The 24,553-nt window shown below is 39.8% G+C and overlaps 1 protein-coding gene across 5 annotated transcripts in view; it reads right to left on the bottom strand.

Annotated features, from left to right (window-relative positions):
- LOC121277970 (inactive ubiquitin carboxyl-terminal hydrolase 53-like) overlaps positions 1–24,553 on the bottom strand; it is a 124,366-nt gene that overhangs the window by 20,204 nt on the left and 79,609 nt on the right. For all 5 annotated transcript variants that reach the window (XM_041187901.1, XM_041187920.1, XM_041187910.1 and 2 more), the window contains 3 exons: positions 24,053–24,196; positions 20,216–20,915; positions 11,149–11,219 (listed from right to left, as the gene is read on the bottom strand). In XM_041187901.1, the coding sequence (XP_041043835.1) occupies positions 11,149–11,219; positions 20,216–20,915; positions 24,053–24,196 (915 nt within the window). The remainder of the gene's footprint in view (positions 1–11,148; positions 11,220–20,215; positions 20,916–24,052; positions 24,197–24,553) is intronic.

Genomic DNA, 24,553 nt, shown 5'->3' with positions numbered 1-24,553 from the left:
GTCATTCAAAGTAACCAATCCAGCTGAAGCTTGCATCAACGCGGACAAATGCAAGCTTGGATCACAAATGGACTTGATTGCAAATTGAAATTGATTATTTTAACCAGTTAAACAAATTTAGAACACCGCATAACTTTAGACACTAATTTTAAAACACAAGATAGAAGGAATGCTACTAAACGATCCATCCACTACCATCCTGATTGTCACAGGATACGATAATGCAATTATTCAAAGGGCACTGTGTAAAATTTTTTGAAAACAGTAATTCAAGGCTTAATGCTCTGAATCAGAATTTAACTTTCTTTTATTGAAGAAACTATGACTAAATAGTGACGTAAAAGAGGCCTCTAACTTTAAGATGTATGTTATTTCAGTTAAACTGCGATTGTTGAACTAGAACTACAAAAATAACAAATTGTAAGCCAGATGAGTTCAAAAGCAAGAAAGCTATACTGATCATTATTTTGGATCTCGGTCAGTCCTTGAACACAACCACCGTGCAAATGCTGCCTCCTGCAACCAGATTCCCTTTTCATGACGCATTCGGTACAAGGACAGCTGCAAGAAGGCTCATCAACACATCTCACAATGTACCAGACACAGGATGATCTCAAGAGCAGAGCATTTGATTCCATGCTATTCCAAAAACTACAGTGACTGCATTTCAAAGGAATTTGTCATATGTGAAACACTTTGGAGTGTTTGAAACAAGATACACTACAAATGAACCTTTTAAAATAAATATTCCAGAATAATATTTCAACAAAATGATTTACTTTTAGAATAACTCAAACAAAAATGATCTATCCTGACAGGTAATCGAAAACAGGGTGCTGTTAACAATAAATACTGAAAACTAGCCGAAGAGGAAAATTTTTATTTAACATAGAACTGATCAAAGCTATTTAATTGTACAATAAAATTAGATAAAAAGTTTATTTTAAAATTTACACGAAATGTTGAATAGATTCATTTTATATTTTACATTTTACAATTAGACGATAAGGGATAAGGGATGGATCTGAAAACAAGGATTTTAAATTTGAAGTGTTGGGTGGACACGAACAAGGGCATAAGTGAGGCTGAAGCTGAATGATAAAAGTTGAGCAAGGAAAGAAGTATTGGAGCAGGGTAATATGGAGGTGACAAAAGGCAGAAGTGGAAAGGCTGTGGCGGGGCACAGGGAGTGGAATCACATTAACACTATGCAGTGGCTGCTAATGAAAGATTTGCACTTTGACAGATGAAATAGTATGGACATAGATTAAAACACGTCTGATCATCTGTCAATTGAAATTTCATATTCTGGTTATTAACATTCACTTAATTGTTCCTGAAATACTAATTTGAAGAACAGTTCTTCATTTTTTAACTTTTTGCAGCTAGTTCATTCCACTGACAAGAAAAGTGTGTAATAAAAATCTACCCTTCATGGCATTAATAAAATGCTCAGGAATCCCAGCAATTAAGCATCATGCTATTGCAAGTAAGCTATAAAACATTGACAAAGGCTTCTAAATGACTTTAAAAATATTACTGGTGTGCATTGATCAATTAATAATTAGATTATGCAATTTATTTGCACAGATATTTTAAGTAAAATTAAATCCAGTTTCAAAAGTACACCAGTACTTCACACTTCTTTGTTTGCTACTGTTACTGCATAATAAACAGGGTAGGAGAGGCCACCACAATTTGATTTGGAATAAATCAAACCCCTCAGCACATAATTAACTCATGCTAAGCATATATTTCATTTTCAGACTAGAATGAAGACATTCTTCTCATGATGCCATTTCAGGTTTCATGTCCAATTTGTGCCCATGGTAACAAAACATAAAAAAAAAGATACCTACATTACAATATTACAATTTGTAATGTCTGGCTAATGGGAAGCTGCAAGCAACTTTGCTTGCCGTATATCTTTTGCTTGAACTTTTTAAGAGATTGTGCTGTACTGAGTGTTGACTATAGCTTTTAAAAAAAATTAAAGTTTACACAAAGATAGTATACAAGCAAAATGATTCTTGTTGAGGTACAAGCAACTTGAAGTAGATAGATTTTCTTCCAAATACGGCAGAACTGTCAAGTTCCCCTGATTTCAATGGAAAGGAAAATCATGGTGGCCGATTTGATATCACTCTTCTTTTACATCCTCAAAAGTTGAAAGTATCATCTTTCGAAAGCTCAAGCATATTGCTGGCATACTAAGTATTTCTCTTCTATCTTAAAGGCTGTATGTTCATACCATTCATTCCTGTAAAAGCCATTTTAAAAGCAAATTTCATTTATATAACTTCAATGGAGGAAACAACATAGAAAACAAGGTAAAGGATGTTGGCCAGTGCAAGGAGAGCTATGGAAGAGTGACTGGAAGCTTGGTCACAAAACTTGTTTCAAAGGCTTTTAAAATTTCAGATGTTTAAATGCATTTGACAAGGGAGTTCAAGGCAATCACAGCAAGTCATCAGAAAGCAGTGCCACCAGTAAGTCAGTAAAAAGAGGAGGAGGTATACGCAAAAAAGCCAGGGGTTGGAAGGCTCCAGATAAACATACAAGTCTGGAGAATATTGCAGAGTTAAGATTGAATAAGACAATGGAGCAATTTCAATACGGGAATAAGGATTTTAGATGTATTGCACTGGGAACAGGATTTTCTTTTACTTTTTTGTTGAACGAGTATGTTTTTGGCAAGGCAAGCGTTTGTTGTTTATCCCTAATTGCCCTATAGAAGGTGGTGATGAGCCATCTTCTTGAACTGTTGCAGTTCATATGGTGTAAGTACACACCCAGAGTGCTGTTAGGAAGGGAGCTTCAGGATTTTAACACAGCGACAATGAATGAATAGTGTGGCTTGGAGAAGAACTTGTAAGTGGTAGCCTTCCAATGGGTCTGCTGCCCTAGTCTTTCTAGGTGGCAGAAGTTGCAGGTTTGGAAGGTGCTGTCAAAGGAACCACAGAGATTTGTGCAGTGCATCTTGCATATGATACACAATGCTGCCACTGTGCAGCAGTGGAGGAGGGAGGCTAATCCAGTTGGTCGCTTTGTCCTAGATTGTGTTGAGCTTCTTGAGTGTTGCTGGGGCCAAACTCATCCAGGCAAATGGACGGCATTCCATCACACTCCTGACTTGTGGCATGTAGATGGTGGACAGGCTTTGGTAAGTCAGGTGGTGAGTCACTCGCTGCAGGATTCCTAGCCTCTGACCTGCTCTTGTAGCCACAGTATTTATATTGTCGACTCAGTTCAGTTTCTGGTGAACGGTAACCCCCATTGATGTGATAGTGGGGGTTCAGTGATGGTAATGCCATTGAAAGTGAAGAGGAGATGGATAGATTCTCTTGTTGGGGTTGGTCATTGCCTGACAATAGCAGGGATAATCCAGGAAATTACAGGCTGGTGAGCCTTACGTCAGTGGTAGGGAAATTATTGGAGAAGATTCTTCGTGATAGGATTTACTACCATTTGGGAGCAAATGGGCATATTAGTGAGAGGCAGCATGGTTTTGTGAAGGGGAGGTTGTGTCTCACTAACTTGGTCAATTTTTTGAGGAAGTGACAAAGATGATCGACGATGGAAGGGCAGTGGATGTTATATACATGGATTTCATTAAGGCCTTTGACAAGGTCCCTCATGGCAGACTGGTACAGAAGGTAAAGTCGCACAGGATCAGAGGTGAGCTGGCAAGATGGATACAGAATTGGCTTGGTCATAGAAGACAAAGGGTAGCAGTGGAAGGGTACTTTTCTGAATGGAGAGCTGTGACTAGCGGAGTTCCACAGGGATCAGTGCTGGGACCTTTGCTGTTTGTAGTATACATAAAGGATTTGGAAGAAAATGTAACTGGGCTAATTAGTAAGTTTGCAGACGACACTAAGGTTGGAGGAGTTGCAGATGGTGAAGAGGATTGTCAAAGAATACAATGGGACATAGATCGGTTGGAGACTTGGGTGGAGAAATGGCAGATGGAGTTTAATCCGGGCCCATTGTGAGGTAATGCATTTTGGAAGGTCTAATACAGACAGGAATTATACAGTAAATGGCAGAACCCTTAAGTGCATTGAAGGGCAGAGGGATCTGGGTGTACAGGTCCACAGGTCACTGAAAGTGGCAATGCAAGTGGATAAGGTAGTCAGGAAGGCATATGGCATGCTTGCCTTCATTGGCAGGGGTATTGAGTATAAAAGCTGGGAAGTCATGCTGCAGCTATATAGAACCTTGTTTAGGCCACACATGGAATATTGCGTGCAATTCTGGTTACCACATTGCCAGAAGGATATGGAGGCATTGAAGAGGGTGCAGAGGAGGTTTACCAGGATGCTGTCTGGTCTGGAGGTTATTAGCTATGAGGAGAAACTCGGATTGTTCTCACTATTGCGATGGAGATTGATGGGCGACTTGATAGAAGTTTACAAAATTATGAGTGGCATGGACAGAGTAGGTAGTCAGAAGCTTTTTCCCAGGGTGGAAGAGTCAATTACTAGGGGACATACTAGGAGAAAACTATAGAGGAGATATGTGGGGCAAGTTTTTTACGCAGAGGGTAGTGAGTGTCTGGAATTCGCTGCCAGAGGAGGTGGTGGAAGCAGGTACGATAGTGGTGTTTAAGAGGCAGCTTGACAAATACATGAATAGGATGGGAATAGAGGGATACGGACCCTGGAAGTGCAAAATATTTTAGTTGACGGGCAATATGATTGGTGCAGGCTTGGAGGGCCGAAGGGCCTGTTCCTGTGCTGTACTTTTCTTTGCTCTTTTCTTTGTTCTTTGTGGCATGAAAAGTTACTTGTCACTTATCTGCCCAAGTCTGGATGTTGTCCAGATCTTGTTGCATATGGACACAAACTGCTTCAGTATCTGAGGAGTCGCGAATGGTGCTGAGCATTGTGCAATCATCAGGGAACTTCCCCAGTTCAATTCTTATGATGAAGGTAAGGGCACTGAAGCAGCTGAAAATGGTTGGGCCTAAGACACTACCCTGATGAACTCCTGTAGGGATGCCCTGGCGCCAAGACGATTGACCTCCAACAACCACAACCATCTTCCTTTGTGCTTGGTAGGACTCCACCCAGTGGAAAGTTTTCCTTCTGTTCAATTTCAAGGGCTCCTTGATGCCACACAGTCAAAAGCTGCATTGATGTCCTCAAGGGCAGTCACTCTCACCTGCACTAGAGTTCAGCTCTTTTGTCCATGTTTGGATCAAAGGCCGAGTGGCCCTGGCAGAACCCAGACTGAGCACTTGTGAGCAGATTTTTGTGTTTAAGTGTCATTTGATAGCACTGTCAATGACACCTTCCATCACTTTGCAGATGCATATAGATCAGTGAGTATGAGGAGGAAGGGGATGGGCAAGTAGGCTTCTCTCTCCTAGACATGATATGATTGACTATGCTTTGGACAAGTTGCAGTTTAGGAAGGGTGAAAGATGGGAGATTGCTAAGGAAAGCATTAGGGAAATTAAGCCTGGTTATATGTGGGTGAGAGTTTCAGCGGTGAAGTGCCTGAAGCAGAGGCATGCCCTGTTGCAAAGGTGAAAGCCAAGTTTTCATGATATAGAGATTGTAGGTCTGGAGTCAAACAGGATGCTCAAATTTCATATGATCTACTTTGGCCTGAAGAAGTGGCTCGCTTAGTGGATGAAGTCAGTAGCAAAGGGACATAATTTATGGCAAAGGTCAAAAATGATGGCTTCTGTCTTCCTGATGTTCTACTTGAGGAGGTTTTGACACATACATAATTTATTAGTAACTGTCTACTTGATGGAATAAACACCTGACCGTGCAAGAAACAATATTCCCAGCATTAGTCATATTTTAGCCTGGGTCAGCACACTGACAGGAGAAACCTGTCAATATTAAAAATTCCTAATTTATAAGTCCATTTTTAAACAGATGATAATTCAAATTTTTCACTTCTTAAACAATTATTGGCTCATTTTCTTGTGAAACATGCCAGATTATTCTCATGCTGCGTAGCAACAAAATTACAATGATGTTTAGGTCCAAAGGTGACATAGAAAAACTTTTTCATGGTTAGGATCTGGAATGCACTGCCCAAAGTTTGGTGGCAATTCAAACATGGTTTTCAAAAGGGAGTTAGATAATTATCCGAAGAGAAAGAAGTCTGCAGGTCTATGGGGAAAGGGAAAGGGAGCTCTTGAGTTCTTTCAGAGAGCTTGCACAGACATGATGGGCCAATAGCCTCCTTCTGTGCTGTAAGCACTCTGTAATTCTACTATCCCTAACTTTTTGCAACTATTATCCATGCTATAAACTCTGTTCTTTTACAATTATCTGCACGAGATATACTGATCTCTCAAAATCTTAATCAATGATAAATGGCACCTTAGATCAAACTATTCATCTGATCCTAACTAAAATTGCTCAATTACACAGTTTTGAATATTTGCTGTAAACTCCCTCATTAAATTAAATAATATTCCTGCTGAAGCAATGTTACAGGCTAGATTCGGATCAGTGAATATTTACTGTCAAAGGACATCGTCATCAAACCACGAGTACATTCCCAGTCATCATGGAAATAAAATGCCACAAGTGCCATGGAGATTTTGGAATGGTAATGCAGTAACCTGGGTGCAGAAGATAAAATATGACGCAAACACAGCACTGATCCTTTGCCAATAATTTAGTGAATTTACTCATATGATAAATTTAATATAAATTATCTTCAATTATTGATCACTGAATTTTTTTAAACAAATGAAGCAGTGGTGATATCTATCCAAACATAAACAACTACCTCTTCTTTCAAAATAATCTTAGCTAAAATTATGAGTAGAGAAATATTTCATAGTAAATCTAAGTACATGTTAAAAACTCAAACTAGTTACACACAGCTGTGCAAATCATTACACAGTATTCAACTTACCAGTTACAAAAATCTTTCTTCACTAATTTTTAGGATGCTATTACTAGATTTTCTGAAGCCATTCAGGGAAGGTTTAAAAGACTAGCATAAATCTACAGACTCTTAGCACAAAGTTTTCAACTAGTTAGTAAATAATTGCAATTTATGAACAATATTGTCATGTTAATATATATTTAATTAGAAAGCAATAGTATATAGTCAACTGATGGAGGCAGCAAAGCCCTGCCAACACTGTTTAGAAAAAAAATGCAAGACTTTGGCAAACTGCATGTCCTCCTCGTTTAGTGCCAAGATGATTGCACATGGAATTCCACCCTTTATAAATAGACACGTTATTTTTCTCTCTTGCTGACATGGATAACCATGCATGGCTAAAAGCAGCAAACAATTTTTATAGGGAAATGTAGTCTGCCGCTTAGATAACCCCTAAAATAATCATATATCAGGGCTAGGTTTGATAGAAACTCAGTGACCAATGTGATGCACAGTTTACAACGGGTGTTGATTTGTTTTTTGCCCCAAAAGAAAAATTGTGACATGTCATAACAAGTCAGGATAAACAATATTGTTGATAGATCAGAAGTCTTTGAATGACGATGCAGTTTTAACATTGTAAGGGAATTTCAATTTGTAAGGGAACATCCTTTCACAGTACATTGAAGAAAAATGATGCTAGGCATAAGCTAACCTTTGCTTTAGCACTTGCATGCTACAGTTCATTAGATTTAAGTCTTGGTATCATAACTTTTTTGGAAGTAGTTAGGAGCAATTCGGGCCATGTACTATGGATCTTGTGGTTAATGCAGAACAATCAGATGACAGTCCCTCTAACAATTGGCCATATTTATGCCTACTGCCTGGTTCACTTGAACAATGTCAAAGAAGTGAGCAAAGCTTAAGGGCAACATTTTTTCATCAAGATCCTTACCCATTCTATACCAAAAATCATGGACTTAGCAATTATAAAAAACTTATTCTTTCATGGGATGCAGGCATTGCTGCCAAGGCCAACATTCATTAACCATCTCAAATTTCCCTTGAGAAGATGGTGGTGAGCCACATTCTTGAACCACTGGAGTCTGCTGGTAGAGGTACACCAACAATGCTGTTGGGAAGGTAGTTACAGGATTTTGATCCCTTGGCAATGAAGGAACAGCGGTTTAGTTCTAAGTCAGGATGGTGTGTGGCTTGAATTGGAACTTGCAGGTGGCAGTGTTCCCAAGCATCTGCAGCCTTGGCAAGTTGCTGCAATGCATTTTGTAGATTGCACAGTGGCAGCAGTGTGCACATCGACGGTGGAGGGAGTAAATGTTTAAGATTGATGCCGATCAAGCGGACTGCTTTGTCCTGGATGATGCTGAGCTCGAATGTTGTTGGAGCTGCATTCATCCAGGCAAGTGGACAGCATTCCATCGCACTCCTGACTTGAGCTTTGCAGATGGAGGATAGGCTTTGGGGAGTAAGGATATATTCACATGCCTCAGAATTCCCAACCTCTGACCTGCTCTTGCAGCTGTGGTATTTGTATGGCAAGTCCAGTTCAGTTTCTGGTCAATGGTCAAGTCACAGGCTCCCTGGTAACCTACCTCTGAGCCTGTCTCTGATCTTTGTTTCTCTCCCATCTCCCCTCATGCCCTCTCCAGTCTCAGCTTACATTAATGCCACCTCCTCCAGCCTTGAGCCCAGAGATTACTATCTTTGGGGTTCTGCATTTTAATTTGGATACAAAGTCTTAATACATTCTCAGCAGAAAATCATTCCTAGTTCAATCTATGTTGTTGGTTCCTAAGTGGAGCACGCAGCTGGGTTCTCTCCTTTCCACTCCAAATTCATCTCCAGCCATGTGAAGATGCCTTTAACCTGGGCACCAAGTAGGTAACACAACCATTAGAACTCCCAGTTATGGTTTGCAGAGAACCTAATTATACTGTATCCTATCACTACCACATTCCTTTTCACTCCCCCAACTTGAATCCTTTTACAAACAGAACACTGCCTAAAACACAACAAATGCACATCTAAACAACATTCTAAAACATATGGCAGCCTCCAGCCAAGATCACCGTAACTAAATCTGCACAGATAAGTGGACTGCCAATACTTTTCAGAGACTTGTAAATTTATTGCTTTGTATCAAGGGATATTCAGGCACGACGTTACTTTCCGTTACTTTCATGTAAATAGTTTGATTCTCTAGGGATGGCCCTCTAGTTTAGAAAAATGGGTGATACCTTTAACAGGACATATCTTAAACTGCTGTCAATCACTACCACAGAGATAGGATGTGACATAGCAGTCCGATGACTCTACTCAGGATACAGATTATAGAAGTCACACATCTATACAAGGCCTCCCAGTTAACACTGTGTATTTAGGCTTATACTCAAATAAAGAACCCACAAAATTCATGTTAATTACCTGGTTAATGGCACGTGCCCATCAAATGAAATATCGCATGCCCGACGTCGCTGCATGCCATTTTACATTCCGGCGTGTTGGGCGCGTGCCTGCACAACGAATGTAAAATTCTACCCTATATCTACTGGTTCCCCTTTATCATGGGATCTAAGGCAACTTGGCAAATTGGATCCAGAATTGGCTGAGTGGCAGGAAGCAGAGGGTGATGGTCGAGGGGTGTTTTTGTAACTGGAAGCCTGTGTCCAGTGGGGTTCCACAGGGATCAGTGTAGGATCCCTTGCTGTTTCTGGTGTATATATAAACAATTTAGACTTGAGTGTAGGAGGGTTGATCATTAAGTTCACGGATGACTATGGGCCTAGTGCTGGAAAATGGGATTAGAATAGTTAGGTATTTGTTTAACCGGCACAGACTCGATGGGCCGAAAGGCCTTTTTCTGTGCTGGAGACCTCTATGACATTATTGTTTTACCAATCCTTATCATATGACTGGTAGTTTTACGCTGAATAGAAGAATGTAATAGCAGCAGCATGGATATAAAATTTCTTGACTAAGGAATTTTTTAAAAAAAGTTGTGGCGAGTGGTTGCTTTTTGGACGGGAAGGAGGTATAAAGTGGAGTTCCCCAATGGCCAGTATTAGGTCACAGTTGTTTTTAATTTACATTAATGAATTAATGGCACAGGGCACAATTTTAAAATTTGAGATGACAAAAGTTTTAAGTGTCGGAATCATTGAGGAAGATAATAACAGATTGAAAAGGGTGGCCAGGCTGGCAGAATGGACAGACAACATGGCAGGTGAAATTCAAGGCAGAAAAACGTGAGGAATACATTTTGTTAGGAAGAATAAGGAGACAACATACGCTAAATAGTACAATTTTTAAAAAATAATGCAAGAGACACACCTGGGGATGCTTGTGCGCAAAGGTGGCAAGGAAATGGGAGATGGAGTGTTCAGTATTATGAAAGATTACTTCCAAGGGTTGATAACAATGGAGCATAAACTTAGAATCAATAATAGAAGCATGAAGGGTGAAGTTAGAAGAATTTCCGCTCCACTCAAAGGATTATTGAAACGTGCGATACAAATGGGTTACTAAGAGTCAATCCCAATACTTAAAAGGGCATTAGATAAATCCCTTAAAAGAAAAGTACTGAAGAGTGCAAGGAGGTAGAGTTAAAGCAAATAGTTCAAAGGCAATGTCAACAATGGCACAGGAGTAATGGACCAAATAATCTCCTTTTATGCTCAAAATGTTATGCTATTATCTTAAAAAGCTATTCACACATTACCCAACAAAATCCTACAGAAACATACATAAAACACAATTTTGATCAAGAATTGACACCTTCTTCAATTACTGAGAGAAAGGGAATTCTAAAGATTTCAAAGAGGATTCTTTTGCCATGCAATACAGAAAGTGTGTTTTTGTAATCTTTGGAAATACCAAATGATTGTAAATCATCAACAATAATATATGTCAAACATAATTTTAAAAACATCTGCAGAGAGTTGCTAAGTGTCAGGAAGAATCATCAGAAGGGTGCAATTAGTGGGCAGAGTTATGAAAAGGGATAGTGTTTCCATATCAATCAAAATTCGAATTAAAATTCTACATTAGTAATTTTACAATTTCTCTCCAATGTTGTACGCAATTTTTCCAACCTGAATAATTTGGAATTTTAACTGCCAATGCATCAAATTCTTTAAGCCCCATTTTACCCAAAGGCTGCATTTCCTCCTACTTATAATTCACAAAATATTCCATAGAATTTCAGACTGCAAGTTGTGCAATATACAGAATGATACAGAAGTAAATTGTAAGGGTAAATCTTACCTTCGTTAGCTGGAAATCCACTGTGTGGCAGATTGGGACATGCATCAGGTTTGGGTAATTCTTGTTGATTCCTAAAATATAAAATAGAAAACTTAGATGTTCACTCCCAAGAGTATTTAAGTTATTTGTAAAGACAATCCTCAAATTTGACACCAGTCTTCACTACACACAGCAATTTGAATTGCTCTTACCCTTTTGAGTTTCATCCATATACAAGGCAGTCAAACACCTGTACACAATCCATTTTAACATGGTATGATATATTCCTTATTTTAATTACAAAAAGAACTATATTGTCGAGCAATTCATAAATTACAGAGTGATTTTCATGGTTTGTTGTTATGTTTGTGTCTCAATTAAAGTTTCTGATATGAATTCCATAAAAAACAGGCCTAATAATTAACATCTATTTGTGTGAGATTTGTTTCTTTTTTTAAACAAGTCCTGAACATTTGCAACCAAAGTGGTGATAGGTCTGATCAAGTAATAAAGTTTAGGAATAGCTGGAACTAGACAGCAGAGCAAGCACCCTTGAAACCCAGATTTATATCTATTTCAGAGGGGTAGAATTAAATACTTTCTCTGTTGGCTGCAAGGCTCCGACTGAAAGTTTTTCATCTCAATCCACCTCCAAATTTAGCAAGTCAAAATGCACTAATATCTCATCTTTAATTTGTGCGGGGAATAGAAAAATAAACACAATGGTCCCATCTTTAACTAGCGGAATTGATATTTTTTTAAAAATCACCAAGATTCAGGTGCAAAATTTTAAAAATGAGGAGTTGTTTTTCAGCAACATTAGACACATGCCAAGTCAAGAAAAATTGTAATCTACAGATGAAGTAGGGTTAGAAGACAGTAGGAATTTGGATCAGGGTGCTCAGGCATAATTCAGTAAGTGCTTCAAAGTCATATATTGTCTTGATGTTATTTATTTAAATTCTAAATCCCCAAATCCAGATTTATAGTAGAAAGCATCCATTTAAACCTGTTATTCTGTAATTACACCCTCCAACTAGTGGTGGCGCTACAAAAACTTCATTGGAAAAAGTATGTAACTGCTGTGTGAAGTGCCAGCCAGCTTACATCAAAAGTGTAGGCAAAACAATTTAAAGTGGTAAAGTTGATAGGAAATGCACACACAATAAAGTTGTTACTAGTCTATTTCCCAGGGAGTTGCCCAAACAGAGTCAAGAACAAATGTAGGCTTCAGGCGTAGTACAGCTAGAAAGTAGAGGACTGAGACACGTTTTCAGCAACTACAACAACTTACACTTATACAATACCTTGAACATAGAAAAAAATGCCCACATGTTTCACCATACAGTCAAACAGAAATGGACACTGAGTCAAAGGAGGAGATATTAGGATGGGTGAGTTTTAAGAAGGAACTTAAGAAGAGGGATGTGGAGAGGTATAGGGTTTCAGGGCAGGAAATCCAGAGCAAGGCTGCCAACAGTGGAACAAAAGGAGGGAGAGCTGCAAGAGGTCAGAGTTGGGGGAATAGCAAGTTCTGGATGAGAGTTGTAAACTGGAAGAAATTACAGGGTAAGTGAAGGGCAAAGCTACGAAAAGGTTTAAACCTACAGATGAGCATGACAGTATGGGATTGGATAGAAAATATGATGTAGGCAACAGATCTTTGGTGAGAAATTGACAAAGCAGGTGAGGAGCTGGCTAGGAGATCATTGGTAGAGTCTGGAGGTGAAAATGATATACATAACAGTTTCATCAGGATATGGACTGGATTAGGATCAGAAGCAGGTGATGTACTTAGGTGGAGGTAGGCAGTCTTTGTGATGGGACATATATGGGATCAGAAGTTCAGCTAAGGATCGTAAAAAGATCTTCCCATAACAGTCTAGTTCAACTGCGGGGGGTCAGGGGCAGGGAAGGGCGTGCAATCAATGGCAAGCATACAAATTTTGAGGCACTGAGCAGAAGCTGATCGCTTCTGATAGCCAATGGTTAATTAAAATAAATTGTTGCTCATCCAAGATTGGACCTAGATCATCCATTCTGCCCTTTTTAAAGAAATATATATGTTGATTCTGTATTATTTACAATTAAACAGAAAAACTTAGAAATTCAAGGAGCACAGAAGTATGTTTGCGCACACAAGAATTTCTCTGCAATACAGGTTGAGCAGCTAAGAGATGTGAAGCAAAGGGACAAAATAATTATGAATTATAAAAATTATAAATAAAATGTATAGTCTATATAGCTTCAATGTAAAAAGTGCAAATAAATTTAACAACTTGTTTGTAGCATTTTGTATATTAAATTATATAATTAAAGAATATTTAACATTTAGAAATGTCCTCAGCTGTGGCATTATGAAAGGAGATGGCAAGTTAAACAAATGATGGACGTTACACTGAATTGCTGGAATATTGCAGGAGGAAAGAAGGAAAAGTGGACAATGGAACAGGTTGGTGAACAACAGAGGTTATGGTGGCAAGTAGATGGTAACAAATTGAGTGAGGGGAAGAAATTTTAGAAGATTTGCGAGAATTTGGTGGTAGCAAGTATAAAGGACTAGCAGAATGGATATGCTAATGAGTTATGTAGATGATGATGTATCACTGAAATCAGTCAGCCATGTGTTAGACTCTCTCTCTCCCTGTCTGTCTGTATATCTCTCTCTGAGGTTGGAACATAGTGCTCAGGAGCAACATACCTACTCTATAACCTGTTTAGAAGTAGTGTTAATGAACTGGTTTTAAGCAAGTACCAGAGTACGACTACAGTCTGTCTAAGGGATGATAGGTCACGCATACTAGTAACCAAGAACCACTCCAAGAGTCCAAAAATCATGGGGGTTATCCAAAACAGTAAGTACATAAAAGATTAGTGGAATTAAGTCTAAGGAGGAGCGGGTATAGTTAAAATGAAGAGATTGATGAGGGAAAACATGAGATAACGGTAGAAATAATTTTGGATGGGTGAATCTTGGGATATTTAACTGCAGGTTGTTTAAAAAAAGGCACAAAGCGGAGAGCAGATTAAAAGAGTAGTATTTAAGAAAAGAATAGGGCTAAAAGAGAAGCACTGGAAACGGGAGCAAAAAAAAATGGGGACAAGACTAAAGGAAACATAGTGGCAAAAGTCAAAAGCAGCAGGAAGCTGCAATTAAGAGAAATACTGGGAAGCAGTAGTTTGTATTTTTTTTGACCAGTTGTCCACGAAGAGGAAAAAAATGCTACTTATAATGTCGAAGTGTACTGCATTAATGTAATTAGCAAAAGAAAAGGTGCAAGACATTGAGTAGTTAAGATGCTAATGATGTAGCCTTGAAATAAAATAGAATATCTAAAAATGTTTTAAACTTTTGCAACAAAAGCTTTAGTTGAAGCAAATAAACTCTAGGAAAGGCCAGTGTACAGAGGTGTTGATCTGTTTAAGTTAAGCAAATTATCCAAGGCAATGAGTCAGTATGCAACGTTCATATTTTCACATTATAATGTGGAGATAAATTGTATCGACTGAACTAACGGAATTGGATCATAACTTTCACTCTTTACATTCACCTTACTGTGGAATAAAGCAACTTCCCTTCACCTAATCTTTGGAGATTGAAGAAATACACACACAGAGGACAAGTATCGCTGGTTTAGGTGACATGGGGGTTTTACTGTTGCACTCCCAATACCACGACCACTCAAGTAGCTATTGGGTAGTATGGACCAACTCTTAAAATTGAGAATGAAATATGGAGATGCTTAAAATCTGAAATAAGAACAGAAAATACTGGAAATACTCGACAAGTCTGTCAACATCTGTGGAGAGAGAAAAAATTACCCTTTCAGAAATCAGAGTTCTAAATTGGGGGAAGGCCAATTTTAATAAGATCAAATATGATTTAGCCAGAGTGGACTGGGAGCAGCTACTTTTAGGTGAATCTGCATCACAGCAGTGGGACTCATTCAAGAAGGAAATAGGGAGAGTACAAGGCCAACATATTCCAGTAAAGACAAAGGGTGGGACCGACAAATCCAGGGAAGCCTGGGTGTCGAGGGATATACAAGATTGGATAAAGAGAAAAAGGGAGGCTTATGGTAGGTACCGGGGGCTCAGAACAGCGGAAGCCCTGGAGTATAGAATGTGTAGGAGGGATATGTAAAAAGGAAATTAGGAGAGCAAAAAGGGGGCATGAAAAAACATTGGCAGGTAAAAAAAATAAGAAAATCCAAAGTTATTTTACAAACAATTTACGAGTAGGAGGATAACTAGGGAATGAGCAGGGCCCATTTGTGTGTGAAGATGTAGGTATGGTTCTAAATGAGTGATCTGTCTGTGTTCACAAGTAAGGGGTACGACGGGGGTATGGAAATCCGGTAGAAGGACTGTGATAAATTAAAGAAATTAGCATAGAAAGGGAGCAGGTTCTAAGTGGTCTGGCAGGCTTAAAAGTAAATAAATCTCCAGGCCCGGATAAAATGTATCCCAGGCTGTTGAGGGAGGCAAGAGAGGAGATAGCAGGGGCGCTGGCAATAATTTTCAATACCTCTCTGGAGAGGTGCCAGAGGACTGGAGAGCAGCCAATGTGGTACCGTTATTCAAGAAGGGAGGAAGGGATAAACCAGGGAACTACAGGCCAGTCAGTCTAACCTCAGTGGTGGGGAAACTATTGGAAGCAATTCTGAGGGACAGGAGTAATCTACACTTGGAAGGGCAGGGATTAATCAAGGGCCGTCAGCATGGTTTTGTTAAGGGGAGGTCACGTCTGACCAATTTGATTGAATTTTTCAAAGAGGTGGCCAGGTATGTAGATGAGGGCAATGTATTTGACATGGTCTGCTTGGACTTCAGCAAGGCTTTTGATAAAGTCCCGCATGGGAGGCTGATAACGAAGGTAAGAGCCCATGGGATCCAAGGCAATTTGGCAAATTTGATCCAGAATTTGCTGAGTGGCAGGAAGCAGAGGGTGATGGTCGAGGGGGGCTTTTGCGACTGGATGCCTGTGTCCAGTGGAATCGGTGTTGGGTACCTTGCTGTTCGTGGTATATATAAACAATTTAGACTTGAATGTAGGAGGGTTGATCAGTAAGTTCGTGGATAACACGAAAATTGTTGGGGTGGTAAATAGTGAGGAGGATAGCCTTAGATTACAGGAGGATATAGACGGACTTGTCAGATGGTGGTAAATGGAATTGAATCCAGGTAAGTGTGAGGTGATGCACTGGGGCAGCACAAACAAGGCACGGGAATACACAATGAATAGTAGCACCCTGGGAAGTACCGAGGATCATACGGACCTTGATGTGCATGTCCACAGGTCCCTTAACGTAGCAGGACAGTAGATAAGGTGGTTAAGAAGGCATATGGGATACTTGCCTTTCTTAGCCGAGGCAGAGAATATAAGAGCAGGGAGGTTATGCTGGAACTGTATAAAACACTGGTTGGGCCACAGCTCATGTATTGTGTGCAGTTCTGAAATCTGCATTGTAGGAAGGATGTGATTACACTAAAGAGTGCAGAGAAGATTTACCAGAATGTTGCCTGGGCTGGAGAGTTTTAGTTATGAGGAGAGATTGGATAGATTGGGGTTATTTTCCCTGGAGCAGAGGAGATTGAGGGGGGACATGACTGAGGTGTATAAAATTATGAGGGGCATAGATAGGGTAGACAGGGAGGAACTTTTCCCCTTGGTGGAGGGATCAATAACCAGGGGGCATAGATTTAAGGTAAGGGGCAGGAGGTTTAGAGGAGATGTGAGGAAGAATTTTTTCACCCAGAGGGTGGTGGGAATCTGGAACTCACTGTCTTAAAGGGTGGTAGAGACAGAAACCCTCATAACATCTAATAAGTATTTGGATGTGCACTTGTGATGCCATGGCATACAGGCTATGGGCCTAGTGCTGGAAAATGGGATTAGAATAGTTAGGTACTTGTTTGACCAGCGCAGACGATGGGTTGAAGGGCCTTTTTCTGTACTGTAAACCTCTATGACCATGAGCACTTGGCTCAGTATTTGTAACCATCTGGGAAATATGTTAATAATACATTGGACATTGATTCCGCGTGCACTACTATCAATTTTCCCATTTTAAATTGCTACATCCACACTTCTAATGGAAATTGATAAAACACATTGCACTGCCCTCAATTGTTTGAAACTGGTCTTTTCTACCTTGCATCATAATCTGCCCTCAGTAACTACGTTCAAACCATGTCTTCAGAATCTAGCCACTTTGTGGTTCCTGCATTTCACTCCCTCCGCTTACGCTTTTACACATCCTTCATGCTCAACATTGTTGCCTCCCCGACACTTTCCTTCATCAACCCATCCTACTGATGTGGGAAGTAAAGTGTTACTAGAGTTCATAATGTTAAAATTATTTACTCTCCTGGAAGTGAGCAAATAACAAGGCAAATGTGATTAAACAAGGCAGCACCAATTTCTGAAACTGCTGCATAAATGAAACTTCTGTACCTAGAAATTTTCAAGTGACTTCTGTTCATTGAAGGCTTTTCCCTGCATTATGCTTGAAATAAAGACTTTCTGACTTCAGTTTACTCCAGATTCCTAGTGGCTTTTGTCCACAACACTACCACAGTTTTTCTGATGATGCCCTGTTTGAAACACAGTCACCCCTACAAACTCCATTCCAGTTCATTATCCATCACTCTCTGCTGCGACACTGAGACCTGGGTATGGCCGTCTCATCTTCTATTCCCTCCAAGAAAGAAATAGCAGGACATTGACAAATCAGGCCAAGAAATGGGTCATGGTAAACAGAGTGGTGCAGGATGTTAATGGCCTCAAGAGCCTTTGAACAAATCTGGCATGGTAGTGAGAAGCAGAGTGGGCAAATCAATCTGACCAGACGGTGCTGGGACTGATTAGGCTTGTAAATAGACAAGTGTGCTAGCTCAAAGTGGGCCGGATGAGAGCAGCAAAATAACACATTAAAAGGGAGCCAAATTTGCATGGTAAAAAAGTAAACTTATAATTGGGAGCACGCTTGAGCGGGCAAAGGGAGGTAATGGGGAGGGTGATAGCAAATGCAAAGCAGAAGGTTGCTAAAACTATCAAATTATTAACTCAAATTAACAGAGTTTAAATTCATATATTTTAATCAAAATTTAAAGTTACATGATTTTCTGAAGCGAAATACTCAACTGAAATTTCACTTAAAAGCAAGACTTTAAAGGTTTAAGAGAAAGTTTTCAAATTCCCCTCACTGCCAATTAATTACAATCAGCAAGAATTAACCAGGGCTAATCCAGTTATAATTTCCTACATTCTTATTTGAAAAACATTGACAAAAAATATGACAAAAGGATGTTGTGTGACAGGCAGAAAAATACAAGCAAATTTCAATGATTACAGACCAGTTGGTTCCTCACCATTAAACATGGAGACTGGAGATCAAAATTAGACTGCAGATGAAACAGGTTTAAGAGGGCACCAGTTATCTGGGCCAGGCTTTCAGATATAACAGTCGCCATTTCAAAGTTATATATTTTTTTTCATTTCTATATTCTCATTTAATCTTTAATGCATATTTATAAAGGAAACTATTTTTGTAAATTTCTCATATTGCAGCTCCTCCATTGGCAGGAAGATGTACTTATAAAGTAACAAGTTTACACAGGCAGTTTTGTAGACATAATCGATAACTGTAAAAGTTGACAGGAAGTGCACATAGGCACTATTTCTTTTTTGAATGTATTTGTGGTTGGCCTGTCCTGGAGTTTCATATGGAAAGTCAACCAAGTACAGCCTTCAGATCTAGCTGGGGGGTAGAGTGTTGGGAATAATTGGTCAAGGGCCAAGGAAGAACTGCACCACAGGCAGTCAAACAGGTAAGGCAGAATATGGAAGCTGTAGTTTAAGGATCTGACATAGAAAGGGTTAATGTGGGACTGGGTGCAGTACCACTCACACTTGTGATGTAAAAGAATACATGACCCAAGTCTAAAGGGCAGTCTTGTACTGGACAGAGATGTGTACTGGACAGAAAAGCAAGTCTTGTACTGGACAGAGAAGCAAGCACGGAGGCAGGTCCTAGCTTAGACCATATACTGCATATATGTAAATAGTTACTAGTGGTTAATAAACACTTACTGTTAAACTATATAAGACTCAGAACCTCTGAGAGACCTACCGAACTACAAGCATCCTACAATGAAGCAAGAGGGGAAAAAGGTAGAGTAGTTTGGAGATTGAGGTACAGTGGGTTTGGAGGTAGCAGAGGAAACCAAGATTTGAATTTGGGGATAGTAGAGCAAGGGGAAACATAGAGAGTGGTTGGAGGGGGCAAATGTAAAGCCAGGTTAGAAGCACAGAGAGGTCAAAAAGTTAGAGCGCAAATGGATGCTGCTGGAAGGAGGGTCGGTGAAAAAGGGTGAGAGAAGTGTAGTGTATCGTTACAGGCTGAGGTCAGAAGCCCAGGTGGGAGAGAAGTTAATGTCAAATTGGAGCTGAATCCACTGCCCCAGTAATGCAAGTATGGAGGATGTGGGCAGGCAGACGACATCAGAGAGGGCAGAGGCAAGAGGACTGGGAGTTCAGGCAGAGGTAGTGGACAAAGAGCAGAGGGAGGAAGGATGAGCAGGCCAAGAGCAAATGGGCAACCAGGAACTTCCCATGGTGCTCAGTCATTACTGGTTTAAAAGAAATCAGTGAGAAACATTGGTAAAATACATATAAAATAACAAATTGAAAATATTAACTACTATCCAAGGAAATTATTCCAGAGAAACATAACTTAGCTGCTATATGTGGCACCAAAACTTCTTCCTCATGCACCAAAAATTGCACAAACAGCATGACAAGCATTCACTGGAGAATCTCATTATGAGTGTCCTTATAAGAATTCATAAAGGATAAAGTTTGACACAAAAACTGTGGCAAGCAATAATTGTGTGCAGACAGGAAGTGTGTAGAGATACAAATTTTTCTGAATGTATTACAGATGGCTAGAGATATTGAAATAATATGGAATATTAAAACATCTGAATACAAAAACCACAATTTTACTATTTGAGTTATGGTACATTATAAAATGACAACTGATAGCACCAAGCCAGTCTGAAAATGAAAGCAAAAAAGAGTTACCTATTGCAAAACGCATCTTGGGTATTCTTCATGTGCTTTCCATTGAAAGCTTCCATGCCCAAAGTGTCATGACTAGAGGAACCATTGCCGAGTCGATCATTGCTTTCATACCCAGGTTCAATTCTCTGCACTTGACAGCTAGAATTATGGACTTTTAAGTTTTCAGTGACATTATTTTTGTCTTTTTCTTGATTTGACTTTCCATCAACTTCCAATGAATAACTTCCACTTCCTTGTTTGAGTTCATCTTCATATATAGTCAATAATCCTTTGGGCTTTTGGTTCTCTCTCGATATATCATTAGAGTTCAGTCCTCTGCTATGCAGTGGTTGGTCAGCAGAGTTTGATTTGTGCTTAGGGCTCTCTTGCCTTTTGTTACCTTCCTCAAAAATACTGTCGACATTCAGTGTTTCCCGTGATGGTTTCCAGACCTTACCCTTACTCCTATTCCTACCATTGCCTTTGTCCCTCGAATCTTGACTGCTATCAGTGTCATATCCAGTGAAGCTGCTGCTTTTGGCTTTGTGGTGTATACCATCTGTTGCATAAAATAATTTGTTTGATGTTGCCTTAGGTTGTGGAGTAGTTCTACCTTCACTTGAAGGTCCTTTTCTGTGTCCACTGTACACGTGCTGATCCCAGAAATGCTTCAGACCATTCCCATGAGGTGGTGTTCCAGATTTTGAAGGAGACCTGTCCTCTGAAGAAAATGGTACGGTCACAATGTGAGCAAAGAATAGAATGTTAAGAATTAATGGTGTTAGTCTAAGAGCAGACCAGCACCATACATGTACAATCTCAGATAACAGTTACATGACGACTGCTATAAGATACATGTAGAAACGAGAGGTCACTTACTGTATGCCATTTTATCTTGCCCTTGATGTCTAAAGTTCAATCCCCCATTAAAGCCACCGTGCCTTTGCTACATGTAGCAAATCTCTAATCTCTGCATTTATACAATCTTTATACACTTTACAACTGCCAATCAGGAAGAACTCCCACCACAGCGTTAAATCCTTTTTGACTTCTTCATCCTACATATATCAAATCCCTTTTGGAAGTGTAAGTCCTTCAGAAGACACTAATTATTAGCCCAGTTAAGTAATTGGCTGAGTAGCAGGAGATAGAGTAGGGATAATGGGCAGATATTCTAATTAGTAGGATGCTATGAGTGGTGCCCTGCAAAGATCTGTGTTGGGGTCTCAACTATCCTTCATATTTATTAACTATTTTGATAATGGAATAGAATGTTTCAAGATCTTAAGGGGAGCAGATAGCTTTTCTTATCTGCCCTATCTCTGCTGGCTGGGAAGTCCAGAACGAGGCACCATAGTCTAAATATTATATCCAGACATTTCAGGGGTGAAATTAGTAAGCACTTCTATGCACAAAGGGTGGTAGAAAATCGGAACTTGGTAGAAATTCAATAGCAATTGATGCTAGATAAACTGCTAATTTTAAAACTAAGTTTGATAGATTTTTGTTAACCAAATGTATAAAGAAATATAAGGCAGGGTTGGGTACACACAGTTAGGTTGCAGGTCAGCCATGATCTCACTGAATGGTGGAAAGGGGTTAAGGAGCCAAATGGCCTATTCCTGTTCCTATACTTAAAATACAGATAGTAATTATACCCATTTCAGAAGGCAAAAAATCTGATGTTTCATAGAAATAACCTCTCTCTCTCTCTCTCGAGCTCAGTTGATTCTCTGCTTCATGAATCTGAACAAAACAACATTTCAAAATGATCTTAAACTGTGTGGCAGTGATGCTCTATTATATGGGCCATGGGCAGATAGGACTAACCAAAATACCACAATGTAAATTTTTCTTATTGTGTTATTACCCCATTAGTAAATGCTCTTCTGTACATAAATCACGCTGGGGGAAGGTGGGGAACAAGATATGTATGTCAGTCAGTAGCTATCAATGATTAATAAACCAGAAAGTCTCCAGATTCAGAAGTAATATTCATACACCAGAGAGCTGAACCTTCTTTTTACATATATTTGTAGAATCTGCTCGTCACCATGATATTAGAATGCCACAGTTTGTCAGCTCAGTGGGTATTACTTATACAGGCTATCTGCTGGTACCTTTAAATTATAAGAAATATGGGGAAATGCACCTTTATTTCTGTGCTGGATAAAGAGAGCCTTTCCACTGACATGGAACTTGTTCTTGAATTTCATTTACTCGTTACCATAAACATTTCCAATGGAGATGGATGTAGTATAATTTACTTCACAGAAATATATTATTGGATGATATTAATCTTTATTCATTCAGCTATACAAACAAAATAATCCTTCACAAAATCCACAAACAGGACTGTCCTGATAGACCGATCGTGTAAGCCAGTTTCTGCCCAACGGAACTCATTTCTTCCCATCTGGACTCCGTTCTCTCTCTGTCTAGTCTCTTCCCATCTACATCCACAATTCCTCTGATGCCCTACATCATACCAACAATTTCCAGTTCACTGGCCCTAACAACCACCTTTTCACCATGGACATCTAATCCCTCTACACCTCCATCTCTCACCAGAATGGTCTGATGGCTCTCCGCTTCTTCCTTGAACAGAGGCCCGAACAAGCTCCATCCACCACCATTCTCCTCTGCTTGGTTTAACTTGTTCGCTCACTGAACAATTTCTCCTTAAACTTGTCTCACTACCTCCAAATAAAAGGTGTGGCTATGGGTACCCACATGGATCGCAGTTATGCCTGTCTCTTTATGGGGTATGTGGAATTTTCCGTGTTCCAATCCTACTCAGGCCCCCTCCCACAGCTCTTCTCTTAGTAAATCGATAACTATTTTGGTGCCTCTTCATGTTGTCATCCAGGCTTGGAAAAATTTATCAATTTTGCTTCCAACTTCTATCCCCCCATCACCTTCACATGGTCCATCTCCAACACTTCCCTTCCCTTCCTTGACCCCTCTGTCTCCATTTCTGGTGACAGACTGTCCACCAATATTCATTACAAGCCCACCAACTCCCACAGCTACCTGGACTACAACTCCTCACACCCTGCTTCCTGTAAGGACTCGATCCCATTTTCTCAGTTCCTTGGCCTCCGTCCGATTATGCCACTTTCCAAAACGGTGCTTCTGACATGTCTTCCTTCTTCCTCAACCGAGGTTTCCCCCCTACTGTGGTTGACAGGGCCCTCAACCGTGTCCAACCCATCTCCCGCACCTCTCCCCTTACACCTTCCTCTCCCTCCCAGAACCATGATAGAGGCCCTCTTGTCCTCACTTTTCACCCCACCAGCCACCGCATTCAAAGGATCATCCTCCAACATTTCCGACAACTCCAGCATGATGCCACCACCACACATCGTTCCCTCCATCAGCATTTTATAGGGATCGTTCCCTTCAGGACGCCTTAGTCCAGTCCTCCATTACTCCCAACACCTCATCCCCTTCCCACAGCACCTCACCAAGCAATCGCAGAAGGGTGCAATACCTGCTTCTTCACCTCCTCCCCCCTCACCTTCTAATGGTCCAAACACTCCTTTCAGGTGAAGCTGTGCTTCACTTGCACCTCCTTCAATTTGATCTACTGCATTTGCTGCTCCCAACGTGGCACAACAAAGTAGGCAAAAATGAACATAAATTGGATTGGGGCTTCCAATAATAGCCTTGGGGAACTGAGGTATTGGGCTAATACAGAACCAGAAGGCAGCAGGAAAACATTTTAATTTATTCCTCCTTTTAAACTTGTACAACAGCAAGAAAGCTTTCAAAAACAATGGCAGCATATCTCGTTAAGTTTAATTATTCAGAGGATCAATGTTGATTTCCACAGCAAAAAGCACATAAAACATTAACCTTTCTGTCTGCCGTAGTCAGCTCTTCTTGTTGGCTTATCATTTTCTATTTTCTGGGGATGTGATGAGCTCCTTGCATTGAGTGGCTTTTGAGCATGCTCTTTTGAACGCAATCGAAAAGGATTTTCATCAGGGAACACTTTAACTGTAAAAACACAAGTGTAATTTTTGTTCAATAGTGACAGACCAAATAGGTTTTATGCAATGAAAGGAAAAGAAACTGAAGGGCTCTTCTTCCCTGCATCCAAAAATGTTGTAGTTGGATTTCCATTTGCTTTTTATTGTCAGAACTTAAAGGGTGTAAAAAAATACACATATAAAACAAAGTTTTTGTGCATGAACTTTCGTGATTGATACAAGGTTCATAATGTCCTAAATTTTTGTCCAACAAGTAACATAATTGGCAACTTTTTAATCATTTGCTGCACATATTCTGTTAAGCTCTTTGACTCTGGCACTATTATTTTTGAGCTGAGACGTTTGCAGTGAGTGGGAAGCAAAC

This window comes from Carcharodon carcharias, chromosome 1, assembly GCF_017639515.1.
Source record: "Carcharodon carcharias isolate sCarCar2 chromosome 1, sCarCar2.pri, whole genome shotgun sequence".
Lineage (NCBI taxonomy): Eukaryota > Metazoa > Chordata > Chondrichthyes > Lamniformes > Lamnidae > Carcharodon > Carcharodon carcharias.
The sequence above is the reverse complement of the archived record's forward strand: the minus strand, read 5'-3'. Positions and strand labels throughout refer to the sequence as shown.